This window comes from Bos indicus x Bos taurus, chromosome X, assembly GCF_003369695.1.
Source record: "Bos indicus x Bos taurus breed Angus x Brahman F1 hybrid chromosome X, Bos_hybrid_MaternalHap_v2.0, whole genome shotgun sequence".
NCBI lineage: Eukaryota > Metazoa > Chordata > Mammalia > Artiodactyla > Bovidae > Bos > Bos indicus x Bos taurus.
Genome location: NC_040105.1, coordinates 13,294,289 through 13,314,050, shown reverse-complemented (window position 1 = coordinate 13,314,050; position 19,762 = coordinate 13,294,289). Strand labels below are relative to the sequence as shown.

The window sequence follows — 19,762 nt, the reverse complement described above, 5'->3', positions numbered from 1 at the left end:
GAGGGAGACCCAAGCAGCTAAAACTAATCACATTTTGCTCATATCAATTTTGGAGAAATGATGCTTCTTAAGACATAGTAGAATGGGAGATATCCTAATAAATACGTGGTCGATTTGAGTATATCAAGTCTAGCAAAGGGCAGGTAGTAAACTTCAGAATAAAAGCTTGGTTTATTGAATTGCAGACCAGGACATTTGCTGTGTAACAGTAACTGTCACCATTGAAAATGTTGGCTTTAACAAGTGTAGGAACAATGTTAATGAGTCAGAAATCTTTATTTCTAAGTAGATAACAGCTTTTCCTTTTGTTTGCTGAGGTGCTGTGTAACAGCCTGAGTTGCGTCTGGTGAGAACTCTGAATGAAGAATTGGAATTCATGGGAAGGGACCGTGGAGTTGCCTGGTGATGGGGACAGAGGAAGCGTTTGTGGCCCCAGTGTGTGGATGGAGTTGTGTGCATCCCTTCTCCTGCCTTGTTTCTCTTCATAGCATGCCTCCTCACCTGCCAGTGTGCACATTTATTTATGTGTTTACCTTCTGTCTCTGCCGTCTTAGAAAATACACTCCATGGGAGGGAGAAGGGACTTTGCTCTTTATAGCTTATCCTCCAACTCTCTGAAGGGGAGTATTTTGAAATTCATGTTTGCACAGATTTAAAGATGCTTCAGATGCAACAATCCAGGTAAAGTGTCCAAATGACCCCTTACTTGGTTCTGGCCTTCTCTATTATGCCAGCTTGTTACTTTGTATTTACTTAATTGATACGAATGGCTGTGCCATCCATAATGTGCCACTCCCATCTTTTTCACTGGACAGAATATTTCTGAGTCTTTTTGTTTAAAAAAAATGTAACTCTAGCTCAGTAGTTTTCAACTAGGGGTCATTTCTGTCCTTCAGGGAATGTTTGGCAATGTCTGGAGACATGTTTGATTGTTATTACTGGAGGATGTCCTGCTGATATCTAGGCCATAGAGGCCTGGTTTGCTGCTAAACGTCCTGAAACCCACAGGGCGTGCACAGCACAAAATTATCTGGCCCAAATCCAGCCGCGGAGGAAACCCTGGGCTCTTTCCTTCCTTAAATCTGTGGAATAGTCTTCCCTTGGTAGCAATACCATATTCACTTTATCCCTTCCTCTTTTAGTGGACATATAGGTTTTTCCATTTCTCTCAGCTGAGTAAGGGGGCTGGAAAGAACCGCCTCACCATCTGTGTGTGTCCGTGAGGGGGATGTGAGTGGGTGGAAGAGTATTTCTGGTGGCCCCACTACGTTCACGGAAAAACTTCCAAATGCTGCTTCACAAGGGCTGGACCCACTGATGCCCACAGCACTGCCTGAGATTCCAATTCTCTGTAGCCTTCCCAGCATTTGATATTAGTCACCTTTTTGAGTTTGCCAACCTGAAGATGATAAATGAGTAGCTCGTTTTTAAAAATTACATTGTCTGATTGTTATGTGCTGTGTGCTTAGTCGTGTCTGACTCTTTGCCACTGCATGGACTGTCACCCACCAGGCTCCTCTGTCCATGGGTATTCTCTAGGCAAGAAATCTAGATTGGGTTGCTATGCCTTCTCCTGGGGATCTTCCCTACCCAGGAATCGAACCGGGGTCTCCTGTTAATAAGGCCCCAAACATGAGTCATTGGCATCCCAAGCATTCTACAAATTCGGGATATTTTATTGGCCAGCACACACCATTTCATTTTCTTCAGCTCTGTGTCTTTGAAAATGGCATGTGTTGGGAGACCAGGCTTGACTCTTTCTGCCAGCAGAGGTCACTGTCCCTCAGTGATTCTCCACCAGTGTCATTCTGCCCCATTCCCCCACCCCATGGGCAATATCTGGCAGTGACTGGAGACAGGTTTGATTTTCAAAGTAGGTTATGTGCTGTCACCTAGAGGAGAGGTACCAGAGAGTGAGTGAAAGTCGCTCAGTCATGTCCAATTCTCTAGGACCCCGTGGATTGTAGCCTGCCAGCCTCCTCTGTCCATGGGATTCTCCAGGCAAGAAATCTGGAATGGGTTGCCATGCCTTCCTCCAGGGGATCTTGCCAATTCAGGGATTGAACCCAGGTCCCCTGCATTGCAGGTGGATGCTTTACCGTCTAAGCAACCAGAGAAGCCCAGGAATACTGGAGTGGGTAGCCCATCCCTTCTCCTAGGAATCTTCCCAACCCAGGAATCGAAGCGGGGTCTCCTGTTAATAAGGCCCAATACATGAGTCATTCGCACCCCAAGTACTTACAAGTTGGGGGATATGTTATTGTCCAGCACACACCATTTCATTTTCTTCAGCTCTGTTTTTAAAAATTTTGGCACGTGTTAGGAGACCAGGCTTGACAGTTCCTGCCAGCAGAGGTCACTGTCCGTCAGTGATTCTCCACCAGTGTCATTCTGCACCATCCCCCACCCCTCCTCCCCATGGCAATATCTAGCAGTGACTGGAGACAGGTTTGATTTTCAAAGTAGGTTATGTGCTGTCACCTAGAGGAGAGGTACCAGAGAGTGAGTGAAAGTCACTCAGTCGTGTCCGACTCCTTGCGACCGCATGGACTGTAGCCTGCCAGGCTCCTCTGTCCATGAAATTCTCCAGGCCAGAATACTGGGTAGCTGTTCCTTTCTCCAGCGAATGTTTCAAACCCAAGAATCAAACCCAGGTCTCCCTCATTGCAGGCAGATTCTTTACCAACTGAGCCACCAGGAATACCCAGAGGGGAGATACCAGGGTTTCTGTTAAAACCCTATGATGCCGAAGTCTGCATCCCACAGAGAATTGTCTGGCCCAACTAAGCCAAGGTGGAGAAAAAATACTGTGGATAAAATCCTAATATTTGAATCTTTGAAAGGAAGACAATGACAATCCTCATAGTAATAATGAAACTATTTTTATTATGTAAAAGAAGAACAACCTTTAACCTCTATAAAGGCTATCGAGGGAAAAGCTCACCTTCCTGAGAAGGGTCTTCTTGGGGGAAAAGGCAGCAAGGAGTGAAGGCTTGGGAATTAGCGGTGCCCCCTCAGTGTGGGCTCTGCAGGGTGGAGGGGTGGCTCGGGGGCTGGGCTGATGCGCTGGCTGGGGTGGAGGGAGGTGGCTTGGCTGTATATGTGACTCAGGCAGGGGTCGGGCAGGGCTCAGCTGGGGAAAAAGAACTGTGGGTGGGAGTTTCATGGGGAGGTGGTGTCCAGGCCCTGGCTCTCTGGACACGAGGGGGCACATCAGGCTGCAGGAGGCCCAGGACAGAGTGCTGGTCTGCTCCCATCTCTGCAGGGAAGCTCTGTGACTCTGCCCTGGGGGTTGGGGGTGGCGGATGGGGGGAGTAGGGGCGTGGGGGGTGCTGGGCTTGGAGCAAGGTAGGCTGCAGACAGGGAAGGCTCAGGCAGGGCCAGAAGTCTGGTTCTCAGACGCTGTTGCACCCGTAGCAGGAGCTGGTTCTCAGAGGCCCCGGCTTAGGCACAAAGGCAGGGACCACTCCGTTCCTACACACGGGCTGGAAGGCCGACAGCCTGGGCTCCGGGCTCTGCCTCTTCTTGGTCTCAGAACAGTCAAACAAGTGAGGCTCATCTAAGCTCCTTTCTCCGTTCTGGCATTGAGTGAGGGGCCTCAGTCCAGTCTCATTGGCACAGACGTCCGGTTGCTCCGGGCTGGGCAGACTCGTGTAGACGCTGCCCGTGCGCTCAGGGAGGGTGATCTGGATGGTCACCAGGCTCCGTCTGCTGCGGGGGTGGCGGCGTTTCCATGGGCGAGTCTTCCTGGAAGTCTTGCGATGGCGGGAAAAGCGCAGCCCCATGAAGTGGTGGAGGAGCAGCCAGCTGGGAAAGCTCCTCCAGGCCTGGGACACCAAGGCCCTGCGGGTTGGGCTACGGTACAAGGCGGGCGAGTCGCCCTGGACCCGCCTGCCACGGCCCCGGAGCGCATGGCGGACCAACAGGACTTGGCCTCGGCCCCGGCCCAGCGGGACGCCAGCGGCCCAGGGCCGTGGGAACCCGGACTGCACGGCCTTGTCTGTGCCCAGCCACCTGCCCAGGTACCTGCTCAGGAAGCTGCCCATGCTGGCCGGGCGGCGGCGTCGGATCTTCGAGCTGCTTTGGCTTCTAGGAGTCCGCGGTCAGCACACGTGAAGCACAAGATGCTCAGGCAACCCTTGGCGTCGGGCTACAGGCTGGCGTGTGTGGCGTTGGCACCTCAGGGCTCAGGGTCCTGCGCACACTAGGACTGTGCCCCCGGACGCAGGACCTCAGAGGCTGCCCCTGCCCTCTGAGCAGAGTGGTTCCTCCAAGCTTCCGCTGCAGGCTCTGGATCTTGGCTCTGGGCAGATCAGCCTAGGAGTGCCTGAAATCCTTGTGCTTTATATTTGAAGGGACAAAAATGAAACAGTGTACAAGTTTTTGTATTCTTGTCTTTCGAAGTAAAACAGTGACTGAAAAGATGATGATTGGGCAATGTGAAGATACAGAAACAAAGAATAGCTTTTGGGCTAGGGAACTGGTAACAGTTTAGACTGTAATTCGGCTACATAGCAAAATCACTTGACTCCCAGTTCCTGAAAGATACAGATAAAGGCCTGAAACACATTCGTAAGTTGTTTTTATAGGAGGGTGACCCCCCACCCCTCAAGGCTTCCTAGGTCTCTCAGTGGTAAAAAAAAAAAAAAAAATCTCTGCCTGCCAGTGTAGGAGATGCAGGAAATTCAGGTTCTATCCCTACATAGGGAAGGTCCCCTGTAGAAGGAAATGGCAAACCACTCCAGTATTCTTGCCTGTGAAATCCCATGGACAGAGGAGCCTGGTGGGGTGCATTCCATGGGATCCCAGAATCAGACATGACTGAATGATTGAGTTGGCAAGAGCACAACTCCCTCCATTTGAAGAAAACTGCTGACTACAAGGATGTAGATCCTAGACAGGTTGAAATTGAAAACTAATGATGCTTGAAACTTCACCTTGATGCCACCAATCCAAGAACTGTCACGAGGTCATCATGCCCTGCTCCTTGAACACTATAAAAGTCTTCACTACCCCCTCCAGAGTGGGTCACATAATCTTTAGGGCATTAGCCCTCTGTGGCCCCCTCTGCCTGGCAAAGCAGTAAAAGCTACTCTTTTATACTTCACCCAAAACTCTCTCTTGTTTCTGTTCGGCACTGTTGAACAGAGACCAAGTTTAGCAACAAATACATAATCTGTACCAGATCTTGAAAACTACGGAAAATTGACAGAAGGGCATTCTCTTTCAGTATGTAAAAAAGAACACAATGCACTTGAATGCTCCTTTAAGGGAAAAGAGTGAATTTCCTTGTATCCATAGAGGCTGTGTGTTTCTTCTAGAACGGTTGCTAATGTCACTTTGGGAAATTTTATTCTTAAGAACTGGAGAAAATTCTTAAGAACTTGGTTGGTTTAGTGTGGACTCTCCTGTAATTTTCTGACAATGTTGGTTTAGTGTGGACTCCCCTGTAATTTTCTACCTTCATGGATTTCATGCATTCATATATTGTCTCCAAACACTAATGCCATTTCTTTCTTGTGAAAGAAGAAATGATCCAGGTATACAGGGTAGAGTGAGGCACATTTCCAGTTTACACTTGGAAGCTGATACGTACAAAAACAGTGTTCAAAGCCTCTTGCAAACATTAGAGCCCCTCTGTCCAAAAATGTGTTATTTGGCCGACCTCAGTACTGGGGTAAGAGAAGGGCAGAGACAGTGGCCAACAGAGGCAGCAAGTAGTGGATCAACAGATTTGTCTGGTTCTGAGAGGTGGAAGGCTGAATGAGGAGGACACTAGAAAGATCTTGATGAGGAAACAGAAAAGACTTCAGTATTAGGGAGGCCAGGCCAAGTGTCGAGGAAATGGATGCTGTCAGCTAACAGGTGATGGAGGCTGTAATTCCTGCTGCCTTCCACTGAGTCATTCCTTTTGGTTTTGGGGTTTGTTTTACTCTTGGTAAATTTCTTATTTAAGAATGATCCCCAAGCCTATGATTTTGAAATAAAGGAAATTTCCTATATTATTTTATTGTTAATTGAGACATGTCTTCATAATAGTAGAAATGAGTTAGTTAATTCATAGCTAAAATACCTCTTAAGATGGTCATGACACCGAAGTGGAATTACAGTGCAATTTGGTATTTTTTGCTTATATATTTTTTCTTCTCATCATCTGCAGAATTTCCCACGTCCTGCTTTGCAATGTAACCCAGCGGGTGTCGTTCTGGTTTGTAGTTACTGATCCTTCAAGAAATCACACCCTTCCTGCTGTTGAGGTACAGTCAGCCATCAGGTAATCACTGCTAAGTATGCCTTCTCCTGGTAAATCAACGTGTTGATTAATTCAGCTGTTTTCATAGATTTTGGAGACTTCTCTCTCTGCTTCACAATGATTTGTTTATTAAGGTGTCAGTGATTTTGCTGTGGTGGGCCAGAGGCCACCAGCATGGAGTGGGCAGAGGTTCGAGGTGCCAGTTAACATCTTCCAGTGCCCAGGACAGCACTTGCCAGCAAAGGACTGTTCAACCCCAAGTGTCAGCCGTGCTGTGGTTGAGAAGCTCTGCTTTAAACATTAGCTAAGAAAGTTTCATTCTGTCTTCTTTTGGCAAGAACGCCCTGTAAGGTGCTATTGAGTGACGGTTCATCACATGCATTCTTGAGCCTGAATGCTCGGGTTTTGAATAGTCCTTTTGCCTCTGGTAGCTATTAGAATACAGACAAGTTACTTCCCCTCTTTTTGCTTTCCTCTTACCATCTATAAAACAGAAATAATTATGGTACTCTGCTCTGGGAGTTGTTGAGTAGATTAAATGCAAAATGTTTTGAGGGGCAAGTCATACTTTTGACTTTTATTTAGAAGTCAAGAAAAATATTCACATTTCTTGGGTTTTAAGGACTTACCTTCTTGAGTTAATGTACATTCCTTACCTTAAAGCATACTTTTTGGGGTAAAAAAAGGTAAAATCTTGACTCTTATATAAATAAATGAAAAATAAATGCTATCAAAGAATTTGGGCTTTCCTGGTGGCTCAGGTGGTAAAGAATCCACCTGCAATGTGGGAGACCTGGGTTTGATCCCTGGGTTGGGAAGATCCCTTGAAGAAGGCAATGGCTACCCATTCCAGTATTCTGGCCTGGAAAATTCCATGGACTATCTCCATGGTGTCACAGAGTCGACACCACCGAGCGACTTTCACTTTCATCAAAGATTTTATTATCTTATAAGTTAATGAGGAAACTAGTAAGATGTTAAAACCATTTTAATGGCGACTTCAAGGCAGCATGCAAATATAGGCATTGAAGATTTGTGGTGTTTATTTGCTAAAAGATATGCCAGTCTATCTGTTGGCAGTGCTCCACCAGACACAATTCACCTGATTTTCTGTGGACAAGAATCATTTACATTATATTACTTTTCTCAAACTTACAAATCTGAAAAATAATTCAAAGACAGTAAAAGGTGGAAATTGTTCAGACGGGTAGACTGGCCAGACACTCAGTCATATTTTTCACCCATTTGAAGTTTTACCCATTTTTTTCTGACAGTTCCCTTCCTCCTCTCCTTGGGATTAGAATAAACCATCAAAAGTGAAATATATTTCTTTCTGCACGGAAGGAGAGGATGCAGTTTTTATTTCAATTAGTGTGCAATTTATGTGTGTCAAAACTTCACATCCCACACATGATTGGTGTTGGGCAAGTTGATTTAGAAATCAAGAAAGATATACACATTTCTTGGGTTTCTAAGGATTTACCTTCTTGAGTTAATGTACAGTCCTTAGCTTTAAAAAGTACTTTTTAGGGAAAGAAGGGTAAAATCTTGACTCTCATATAAATGAAAAATAAATACTATCAAAGACTTTGGGCTTCCCTTGTGGCTCAGCTAAAGAATGAGTTCCCAATATAATCTTGATCCTGAGAAAGAAAGATTGAAACAAAGTTCACTCTCCTTACAAAGGGATTTACAGGTTATTGAAATGCACATTTTCCTCATTATATCTAGTGAAAGAACTCATTTGCTCTTTGTAAAACGTTAGCATTTAAGGTAGTCAGTGTATATTCGAATGCCAAATGTTTTTGTATGAACAACCATCTGTTTCCCTTGCTGAAGTGAAGGCATTGCAGCTCTGTACCAGTGGAAAATGGTTAAAGAAGAAGTTTGAATTAAATTATTTCTACACTTTTGCCACTAAGAATACTGCTGAGAGCCACTACTTAGGGAGTAAAAATTAGGAATCCTGTATTTTGTGAGAAAAGGGATTTTATTCAAGCCCTGTGATCAGGGAGGACTACAAGGAAAATGGGGGCACTGTGGTTAAACTAGGCTTCAGTTATTGTGAGGAGGAGGAGTGCTTAGGCTGAAGGTGGAGGATGGAGATGAATATGTTCACAACAAAATGTCCGTTTCAAAGGCCCCAGGAGGAAGGACTGTTTAGTGCATGATGGCCAGTAGAGTGGGAACTGATGTCAGGGTATGGATAGGGTTCATTGGGAGTGTATGAAATTAAAGGAAACAATACCAGGAGGGCAGGACAGAGTGAAAAGAAAGGAGATGGTAACTAGAAGGCGGCTAATAGGAATTTCAAGGCTGAAGAATCTATGTCATTGGGCAAAATGATACTAGTTCCACCTAGTGCTTTGCTTAATATTTTCAGATTCACGAGGCATATTCTGATGCATCTTTGGCTTTTAGTATCAACACCAGTCATTTCTGACTAATTATTACTATCCCTGCTTTATAAATCAGAAAATTGAGGCTCAGGGAAATTAATTGATTTTCCCAGGTCACCATGTGAGAAAAATAGAGTGACGACTTGAACGCAGGCACACTGCCTTCGCATCCAGTGATTTGTTTTTCCCCTACTCTACTAGAGTATCCACACCTCTTGAATTAGGTGAGGGGTGAAAGATCATTTCCAAGATATCTGCTTTTGGTCTGTTCTGAGGACCTGGCCTTTTTCAATGCCAATTTTGACTAGAAAGTATCCATGTTGATTGATGCCTATTGGGGATTTCAGTGGTAGATGGAGATATAGTTTGTATTGAACTAAAACTTCTGATCAGCCTGACTGCTAAGCAAGAAAGTAGAGAGAATGAGAATGCAGGCAACTTTTCATTTTACCATTATCTGTTGGTAGGGGGGCTCGTCATGTTGTGGAAAGTTTTGTGTTATCAAAACTAGGTTACAAAAAAAGAAATCGTTCCATCGTTTGATAAAAATTGCATTGAAATTGTCCTGTGCTGCAGATTACCTGGCTAAGATTCTCCTTCACATGAGTAATCATGCCACCCTGTAGATTTTCATTTGCTGAGGGTGGTCTTTCCTGACACCCTGGTACTGGTTTGCAGAGATTCTGAAGCTATTACTCTCGGGTTCAAGATGTGCACTGTCCAGTACAGAACTCAGCAGCCACACATGGCTCTCAAGACCTCGAAATGTATCTAATCCAAGATTAGATATGCTCTGTCAAGTACACACCAAGTTTCAAGGACTGTGCCCAGAATAAAATGTGAACCAACTTACTATTGATTACATGTTGAAAGGATATTTTCTTGGATATATTGGGCAAATATATATTATATTAAAGTCAGTTTTGCCTATTACTATTTTTTTAATGCAGCTCCTACAAAATTTGACATCACCTAAGGTTCACATATTCTGGTTTTCAGTTCTGCTCTAGAGGTTGTTGGAATCAGCTTGTCTAGTGTAAATTCAGAAAAGACCATACAGTATCTCCAAGAAATCGACCTAATTTGCAAATTCCAGCTAGAAATTTAGTTTGGATCAAATAAGTTTTTGCTACCAACCCCTCCCTGACTGCTACCACCACCCAAAATGCAGATTTTCCCCAGGGAGCGTAACACATTTACCTTCGTGTTTTTCTAAACTTTTGCTCGTAAAGCACCATTTACTTTAGTCATATGGAACTACTTGCAGTTGATGAAACAAATCATACTGTATACCGGGTCTCCAGTTCCTGTGCGGACTACAGGTCTGAAGTGAGTACTTTGGGTCTGCAGTATTCCTACTTGTCCCTCAAAGCACAGCTCAAAACTTGTCTTCCTAGGAAACCAGCTCTGACTACTGACTATGCTGACACCTCTGCTGTATTCCCACTGTGCCCATTTGTACCTCTTTCATAGAACTTTTTGTACGCACTGTGATTGTGGAGGGACTGGTGGGCTGTTGTTCTAGACTGGAAGCTACTGGGGTATTTTTTTATTTTTTTAACCGTTTGTATCTCTAGCACCTAGCAGAGGATCTGGTACTTAGTAAGTTTTCAGCAATTGTTTGTTGAATTGAATGGAAAAAAATAAAAAAGATCAAACGGATGGATTCACAGCTCCTCCTGGCTTCATGTTTTCTTTCTGCTCCTGATTTCCTTTTATTCTTATGTTTATCACCCACTTTTTACATATTAGTTTGTGTTTTCAGGCTGTTGGTGTTTATGTAAGCCACCTAAAGAGAGTTCCCTCATTTTAATCTAGATGCTACCTCTCAGGAAATAAAATGTGGTGGTCAGAGCTCAAAACTCAGGACTTCACATGATTTCTAGAATATTCATGGCAATGGAGGGCAGTAGTGCATAGACAAGCACCTCTGTAGCAGAAAACCACAGCATGATTGCCCTCATCAGACTGTTCGACCTAGAGGCTTCTGCTGGGGAGATGCTCTGTTTACAGAGAGGGTGGTAATCCCGGGGACACAGGGCTCTACCTTTGATTTCTAATGTTTTTTCTCTCTTGTTTGTTTTTAATCATCCTTGTATTTTAGAATGAATAGAAACCGGATCAACAATGCCTTCTTTTTGAATGACCAGACTCTGGAATTTTTAAGAATTCCTTCCACTCTTGCACCACCTACTGACCCATCTGTGCCCATCTGGATTATTATATTTGGTGTGATATTCTGCATCGTCCTTGTGGCAACCATGCTATTGATTATTTCAGGAATCCGGCAACATAGAAGGTAAGATATGTATAAAGGGAGACAGTAGAAGAGCATTTTCCTGTTTCCTCATGACTTGGAAAAATAAGATGATTTTCCCCTACCTGAAGTGAATCCCTTATATTAAAAACTGAAAAAGTGGGCAATTTTCAAAATATCACTTATGCTTTTGTTTTTGGACACTTTTTGGAGTCCAGAGTCCCTTACTTAACTATGACTACTTCTATTGCCATCTTTCTTTTCTACACCATGTAAATGTTTCATATCTGCTGCTGCTGCTGCTAAGTCGCTTCAGTCATGTCCAACTCTGTGCGACCCCATAGACGGCAGCCCACCAGGCTCCCCCGTCCCTGGGATTCTCCAGGCAAGAGTACTGGAGTGGGTTGCCATTTCCTTCTCCAATGCAGGAAAGTGAAAAGTGAAAGTGAAGTCGCTCAGTCGTGTCCGACTCTTTGCAACCCCATGGACTGCAGTCCACCAGGCTCCCTCGTCCCTGGGATTCTCCAGGCAAGAGTACTGGAGTGGGATGCCATTGCCTTCTCCATTCCATATCTAGAGTTGTTTTTGACATCTGGGTACTGATTTTTTACACTGGATATACAGAGCTTACAGGCTTCTCTGATAGGCAGAGTGAAACTTTGGTTTTCACCCGCTCCAAATACTAGTTCTTCCACCGTTGTTCTCCTACCCTCCCTGGCCTGCCTCTTCCAGTACCTATAGCCACCATCTTGTACCAGATACTTTGTGATGTCTTTACATTCCCTCCCTTCGGACACTCTTCCCTCGAGCCGTGTGATTTTATATAGACCCGTCTTCTTCACAGGGGCCTTTGAATCATCTCCCTGTATCAGGATCACCTGGAACACTTGTTGAACATGTAGGTTCCTTTGCTCTACACGGAGCCACTAAAGTTCATTCTCTGAAGGAGATGCATTGTTTTAATTGAAACTTAGTTGATGTACAATTGAAAGAGATATGTTTTAATGATATCCAGCTAGTTCACTTTTTTGAGGGCTTCCAATTTAACTACTTACATTTCGATTACCACTCATGGAGTTCATTTAGCTGAATTCTGGGGCACATGCAAGCTTTGCTCACTAATTTATTGATATTACTTCCAGAGAGAATTTCAGAGTGGTGAAAGAGTTACTAAGGTAGGGAGGAAACAAGGCTTTCACAATGAAAGGAGAAAATAATCTTGTTTACAAGCACCTCTGATTCAGAGGGCAAGTGGAGAGAGTCCTCAGCTCTACTTTGATGCTTCTAAACCTTCCCTTCTGACACCAAGGAAGAGGAATTCTGTGAAGTGGGCATCACAGGGACACACATTGGTTTTCAAAAGTGTTGCTGCCCACATGGGACATGCAGGTTGTGTTTGGCCAAGTTTGTGTTCGAGTAAATGTTTCTGCTGAGATTTTCCACTTTCCATATGGTTCACGCTGGTTATTAGCAGAAGGTAATCATTTTAAATTTGCAGCTTTGCAATTGTTTTTCACAAATGGTCAGTGAAATGCTATGGAATGAATGTGATCTATATCTAGTCCCTGAATTAATTTAGGATTAAGATCAAGTTGTAATTGCTTGATTTTCTTGCTCTTGGCATGACATGTAATGCTGAGAGACTTGATCCAAATTATTAATTTGTTTTCTTTTGCTTTCTAGAATATTAGAAAAATTCTGTTGCGATATTTGCATGCCTGTGTTTAATAGCTTTAAGTTTTATATTAATCCGGAAATGCTAGGATTCCGTGCTTTCTAGCAGTTGTAACCTTCATGAATTGACTTCATCCACTTGTTTTCCAATTTCCTCACTAGTATGCTATGCTATAGCTGGTGGAAGAATGGGCTTTGGAGATGGACTACTTGGATTCAAAGTATTTACTGGCTAGATTCTGCTCTTGGATATAATGCATTAACTGTATGGCTATCAAGAAGCACAGGCAATGAGTCAGGGAAGCCAAGCTGAAGAGAACATGGTTTGTGGTGCTGGAGTCAAGTTGGTTAAATGTTTCTTTACTATCTGTGCATAGATAACTTTGCTCGAGGGACAGTGAGGTGTGTTAGAAAGAATTAATTTGTTGGAATCAAAAGTTATTAGAGTAGCATTCTTGAAGATGTGCCTGGCACACAGCAAGTGCTGAGTAAGTGTTAGCTCTTAGTGTTGTTTTATTATCATGCTTTGCTGGTCTTTCAGTTCATTTGTACTGGGATCAGCTATCTTCCTTCTGAGCAAACTCTCCAGTAATATAATAATTGGGCGTGTAGCATCATAATCTGTTGCTTGGGAGAAGTGACCCTGTTGCTACAAACTTGCCTTCACAAATTTAGTTCATGTTCAAACCAGGAAAACAGATGGAGAAATCTCCTGTGTCAACCTGGAGAGCATCAATAATTAGCAAATAGAGACAGGACAGTCATGATAACCTTCTGAAGAAAAATTGATTTGTTAGGTTTTCCACTTGATATGGAAAAATTTTACTGGGTTTCTCTTGGGACAAGTATTGCTTCAAAAGTGGGGAGAGGGTACAGTTTGAAGTGGGAGGAACTCTGATCTTTGTGATGAAAGTTTGTTTGTCGAAAAGATAGAAGTTGCCCTCAAAAGCCTTTAGTGTTGAGGAAGACACAGATTTGTTCAAGAATGCAATCGACAGGTTAGATAGTAATGAACATAGTTTGTGTGATAGAACACCTTAAACCTAGAGGATCAGGAGGGACCACAGGGTCATCTGAATCACCCTTCTACTTCTACAGAGAAGAGTGCCAGTGTCATCTAAGACATGTGCACCTTTTAAGTTACCTTTGGGAAAATTCTCAGGTGACGCTTTAACTCTTCTGTTGGCCGTGTCAATAACAGCGTTCCACTGATTGTTCAGAACCTCTGGGTGGAAAGTGTGCAGTCACTGTGGCCCAAACTAGGTGAACTCAAATACTAGCTATACCTGTTAGCTGAGCGAGGTTTGTTGCATCATCAGATTTCTCCATCTGTATGAGGGAGGTAAGGTCTCACAGGGCTTCCGTGAAGATTGGGTGAGAGAAATGTGTATCAAGTATAATATGTACTAAATAAATAGTAATTATGATCCAAGATGAGCTTAACCCATTTCTGTGATTAAAGAATGCTGGAAAAGATCACTTTTCCATCCAGATATTGCCACAGTAGTGCAGAAGCTTCTCCAATTCATTGGCCTATTGCTTGAGATTTTATTAGTTAACAAACACCTATTTTAAAAAGCAAGAGGCCTTGTTAGGTCAGCTGTTTACTGTAATAGTGGTGAACTGGCTAATCAGCCTTCTCTCTAAAAAAAAAACAATACCCTGATTCGTAGCATTTGCTGATTTCCTATCCACTGTGAAATTTCTGAATATTTAACAGTCTCCTCTTGCAAGCCTGAACCAGCAGGTTTCAGCATGTCATCACAACTGCTGCCTCTTCGGGAAGTAAATTTGAGGAGATTGCTTCCTTTCTCTATTACCATCTAGTTGAGAATAGCAGTTTGTGAAATAAGAGGTTTGTGGAAGGAAAAGAGTTAGAAAAGTGATTTTTTTCTTCTAGAGAACGATTAGGAAGTTGGGTAGGTGGAAAGGCAACTAAGACAAACTGCATATACTTGACAATGACATCTGTACTAGATCTGTGTCTAGCCCCAGGCTGGAAGTGGGTATTTTAGCTCTTTGGTCAGCTTTATGATAATGGCGATGATGATGGTGGTGACAGTGATGGGGGATGGTGGTGATGATGGTGATGGCTTTAATGGTGGGAATGATGTGATAATGGGAATGATGATGAAGTTGATGATGTGATGTGTGTTTTAGTTGAAAAAACACTGGATCGATACTCTTGGTTTTGGGTCCCAGTCTTAGGCCCTAGCATTTATTGGCTGAGTGCCTTGATGCAGTCACATACAGAAAATGAGGATAGTATTTTCTTCAATAGTTATGCTGATGGGAAGACAAAATTAAGAGAGTACACACAAGTGCTTTAGACACTGGGGAATGCTGTATCAGTGTAAAGAAGCATCACCATCAAAAAGCAGTTACAAAGTGCTAATTCTATGCAACCTGGCATTTGGGGCTATAAAAGGAAAGTCACAGACACAGTGCAGTTTCAGACTTGTATGTATGTAGTAGAATTGATTCATGAATCTTTTATATAAATGGACTGCTGTAATGTTGTTATCTTAGGAAGGGACTTTAAACAATGATCTGTATCCATTTTTCCAGATGCCAAGGCCCAGAGAGGTAAAAATATCTTATTCCATTCCTTTATTGACCATGCATTCTGTGATAGGAAGTCTAGAATGTATTGTGGAAGAGATGTACAGAGATAACGTGGGTGGCCCTTGCCTATAAGGAGATGATAATCTTGTAGTTGTAACAAAGCCAGGTCAAGGACTCAGGACATTAAACACTGGCTAATGGTCACAGTTGACTAGAATCAGTAGTAAATTCACTTGATTTCCTTCTGGTTTTATTTGTCTTCCTATAAGGTCAATAGTAAAGAAAAGTGCATTTGGCTTTGTGTGAATTTTTTCATGCAAGAGACTGGGGCTCAGCCAACGTTTTCGCATACTGAAACTTCATGTCTTATAAGTCTCAGTCAAGTGAGTGAACTGTCTTGAAAATAGAAATGTAAATGAACTGAGAAACGTTAGAGCTGATAATTGTTTTACTTTGCTAACTTTAAATGTACACAGTCAATAGGAATCAAATATGTGTGTTGAGCGAAGTGTGGGAAGATGAAGTAAGTTCCAGGTCCATTCCTTTCACCAGTGAGTTCTGAAAGACAAGTTGCTCTCCATGTTTGAGTCTCAGTTCTTTCTTTCAAAAACAGATGATAGTAAAATCTACATAGTATTACAGTAGGAATTAGATAAGATGATGTATACAAAGCAGTCGTCTGTGTAATAGACAGTAATTCGTATTGTTTTTGCTATCACATGGCAGATAAAAAGAGACTTGCCTACACACATATTGTTAGAATGTAATGGTTCTAGTATTTAAACCAGATGTCCTTGGTGCCAAAGCCCACCAGTCTCACTATGCTGCAACGCCCACTAAAATTGTTCCAGCAACGCTGCAGTTTCCCAGGGCTCTTCTACACTGATTAGATGACAGTTGCAATTCCCCAATCATTAACTCTGGCCCGTTTTGAAATCATATTTGTGTGTCCTTTGTTGTTTTTCTGGCTGTTGTTGAGCCTTGGCTTTTCAACCTTATCTTGTTTGAAGGGAGACAGAAATACTCTTTCTGGTTTTAGCTGCCACTCGTTTATCTTGAGCAAACTCAACACCCCCTCGCCACGTGGGCCACCCAATACAAGCAGACTGACCTCCTTTTCTTGTGCTTCACGTTATTGCATGTTTTTTACAAATTGAGGTTTTATGGGAGTTTTTTACAGATGGAAGTTTTATGGCAGCCCGCATCAAGCAAGTCTATCAGCACCATTTTTCCAACAGCATTTGTTTGTGTCTCTGTGTCACATTTGGTAATTCTTGCAATGTGTCAGTCATTTTCATTATTTTTTTATTTGTTATGGTGATCTGTGATCAGTGATCTTTGATGTTACTGTTGGAATTTGGGGTGTGAGCTCCATAGACCATGCCCATATAGACAAACTTAATGATGAATATTGTGTGTTCTGACTGCTCCACCAACCAGCTTTTACCCATCTCTCTCCCTCTCCTCAGGCCTTTCTATTTCCTGAGACAAGAATATTGAAAACAGGCTAATTAGTAACCTTTCAGTGGCTTCTAAGTGTTCAAGTGAAAGAAAGAGTCACATATCTCACTTTAAATCAAAAGCTAGAAATGATTGAGCTTAGTGGGGAAAGCATGTTGAAAGCTGAGACAGGCTGAAAGCTAGGCCTCTTACACCAATCAGTTAGCCAAGTTGTGAATGTGAGGGAAAAGTTCTTGAAGGAAATAAAAGTGCTAATTCAGTGAATACACAAGTGATAAGAAAGTGAAACAACTTTCTGCTGATGTGGAGAAAGTTTCAGTGGTCTGGATAGGTGTAACAGAAACAGAAAATCACCATATAATAGTAATTGATTCTGCTGAGGCTTCTCAATGGATACTATCACTGAGTAGAAGTTGATTAGAGAATAGGATACTCACAGGGTCTCAATGCAGCACTCCTATGAGCAATGTACTGATTATACAGAGATATTTGTATTTTGTAAAGGAAGAAATTTGGTGAATATCACCACCAATGACACAAAATGACAAGTGCCTCCAGATGTGATGCACTGAGAAGATACATTTTTTAAAAACAAAATGCTGTGTTCCTGCCCAGCTCCATCACCATTTTTTTTAACCTGAATCTCTCAGGAGGAACTGCTGCTGCTAAGTCACTTCAGTCGTGTCTGACTCTGTGCGACCCCATAGACGGCAGCCCACCAGGCTCCCCCATCCCTGGGATTCTCCAGGCAAGAACACTGCAGTGGGTTGCCATTTCCTTCTCCAATGCATGAAAGTGAAAAGTGAAAGTGAAGTCGCTCAGTCGTGTCCGACTCTGTGCGACCCCATAGATGGCAGCCCACCAGGCTTCCCCGTCCCTGGGATTCTCCAGGAAAGAACACTGGAGTGGGTTGCCATTTCCTTCTCCAATGCGTGAAAGTGAAGTTGCTCAGTTGCGTCCGACCCTCATCGACCCCATGGACTGCGTCAGACACAAATTAAAAGACATTTTGTAAAAACAGTTGAACTGAATTCAGCACAGAATAGACACTCCAGCAATGTGCTTAAAGCTGGATGGACAGACACGAGTGTGTTGGCTAGCGAGAAAGACAGATAAATGGATATATCAGTGAATGCAAATCAATGACTGGCTGGCTGGATAATAAACTAATAGATGGATGGATGTGTGGGTGGATGGATAGATGACTAGAGAGTAACTGGGTGATAAAACAAACAATTGGATGGATGGATGGATGGATGCTCTACACAAAGTTACTCAGACAGTAACCCAAGGCAGATTTTGAATAGGATCTATCAGAAGAAGGAGAAAAAAGAGAGAAAGAAGAAAAAGAGGAATGGAGGAGGGAAATACACACATGTGCTAATTCTTGTATTTCTTGAAGAGTTAATTTTTCAAATGGATGGAGGAAAATACTCATTTTCATACCTTAGGAACTAGAAGTGGTATAGATTTTTGCCAGGCTTCACTGATGGTTTATTAATTTCAAATAGGTGGAGTTGATAACATTCAAGTAGCATTCCAACACCATAGATCTCACTGTAATCACTTGAAACTATTTTGCCATTGTGCATGCTACTGTCAAAGGTCCAAATGTGCCATTACAGCCCCAATGCTGGGAATGGAAGTTGGTGGGTTGTAGTCCCAGAGACCTAGGTAAGGGCAGGCTGCTGTGTTTTCACTTCCTCAGGGTGAAGATACTCCCCTGTCCATCCTACGCATCAGCAATCAACAATCAGTTCCACTTTGGGTGGGCGTGATTTCCTGTGACGAGAAGGTCCTCCAGCCAGGTGAAATCACCTACCAGAGAACTAGAATTCTTTGGCCCCTCCTCCTGTAGACATGGGTATCCTATCACTTTCCACGTTGTCCAAAAAGCAAAGGCAACTGACATTCTGTAACCATCGAACACATCATGTCCATTCACAGTACCCAACACTCATTCAATACCTATGTTTTGAGTGCCTGTTATGCATTGGAAGAGACATAGTTCTTGTCCTAAAGTGAACAGAAAGGGCTCAATAAAAAAGAAAAACTCCAAAGTTCAATCATCCTTCCCTCCCTTTTTATGGATTTTAAAAAACAAAAGTGATGGTTCAGTAGGAATGATACCCTAGTGACAAATTTATATTTACAAATTATCATAAAAAATGCCTATGCTGTGCTGTGCTTAGTCACTCAGTCATGTCCAGTTCTTTGCCCATAGACTGTAGCCTGCCAGGCTCCACTGTCCATGGGGATTCTCCAGGCAAGAATACTGGAGGGGATTGCCATGCCCTCCTGCAGGAGATCTTCCCAAACCAGGGATTGAACCCAGGTCTCCCGCACTGCAGGTGAATTCTTTACCATCTGAGCCACCAGGAAAGCCCTAGGTCATGCAGTTTCTCCCTAAATCACTCTTCATCAGGCTTGGAGTGAGTAATACTTATTCACAACAATAAATAGGTTTTTAACATTCAAGTTTTACTCTGAAATTTGTGTATGTAAGTATGAAACCCATATTACAAAAATCTTAATGGATGGAGCATTCCGAAATAAGTGGCAATGCAATCAATGGTAGTCTTAGAAGTAATGACTGCTAGTGTTCATTTGCCAGTTTCTTCAATTAAAAAATGCTTTTTATGGAATTAGAAGAAAAATTGCAGAGGGCAGGACACTTGTAGATCATGTCAAGAAACTTGCCCTCTCTCAGTCACAAGGGGAAAATGATCCACCAGGCATCAAAAAGAATGGGAAAGAACGAAAAAGGAAGAAGTAGATGAATGAGAACGAGTTTCTCTTCTTTAGAAGAAGGATTTCTCATCAAAAAGATTCTGAGCAAAATAGCTATGGAAATGTATCAAAATGAGAACTGTGTTCATGGCAAATTATGCACATATTATTCTTTTGTGACTTTAGATCCAGTCGTTCAGAGTCTTGACATTGTGGCCTTCACAAACTGCAGACTCAGTAACTTGCTGGCTGAGGGACATGATAAGAAGCTCAAAGGTTATCTAACAGTAATACAGCCCTTTGTCACATTTCGCAGTATGTCCTGTAATAAACTGATTCACTGCCTGTGCATTGCTCTAAGTATAATAAAACTTATCTTTCTGGATCATTCCTATTTGATGTTCTGCTAAAAACATGAATTCT

The 19,762-nt window shown here is 42.8% G+C and overlaps 1 protein-coding gene across 10 annotated transcripts in view; it reads left to right on the top strand.

Moving 5' to 3' along the window:
- CLTRN (collectrin, amino acid transport regulator) overlaps window positions 1-19,762 on the top strand; it is a 47,768-nt gene that overhangs the window by 24,361 nt on the left and 3,645 nt on the right. For 9 of the 10 annotated variants that reach the window (XM_027535328.1, XM_027535332.1, XM_027535329.1 and 6 more), the window contains 2 exons: window positions 6,161-6,274; window positions 10,757-10,951. In XM_027535328.1, the coding sequence (XP_027391129.1) occupies window positions 6,161-6,274; window positions 10,757-10,951 (309 nt within the window). Of the gene's footprint in view, window positions 1-6,160; window positions 6,275-10,756; window positions 10,952-19,762 lie in introns of those variants that run through there. The other variant, XR_003509867.1, reaches the window with a different exon arrangement.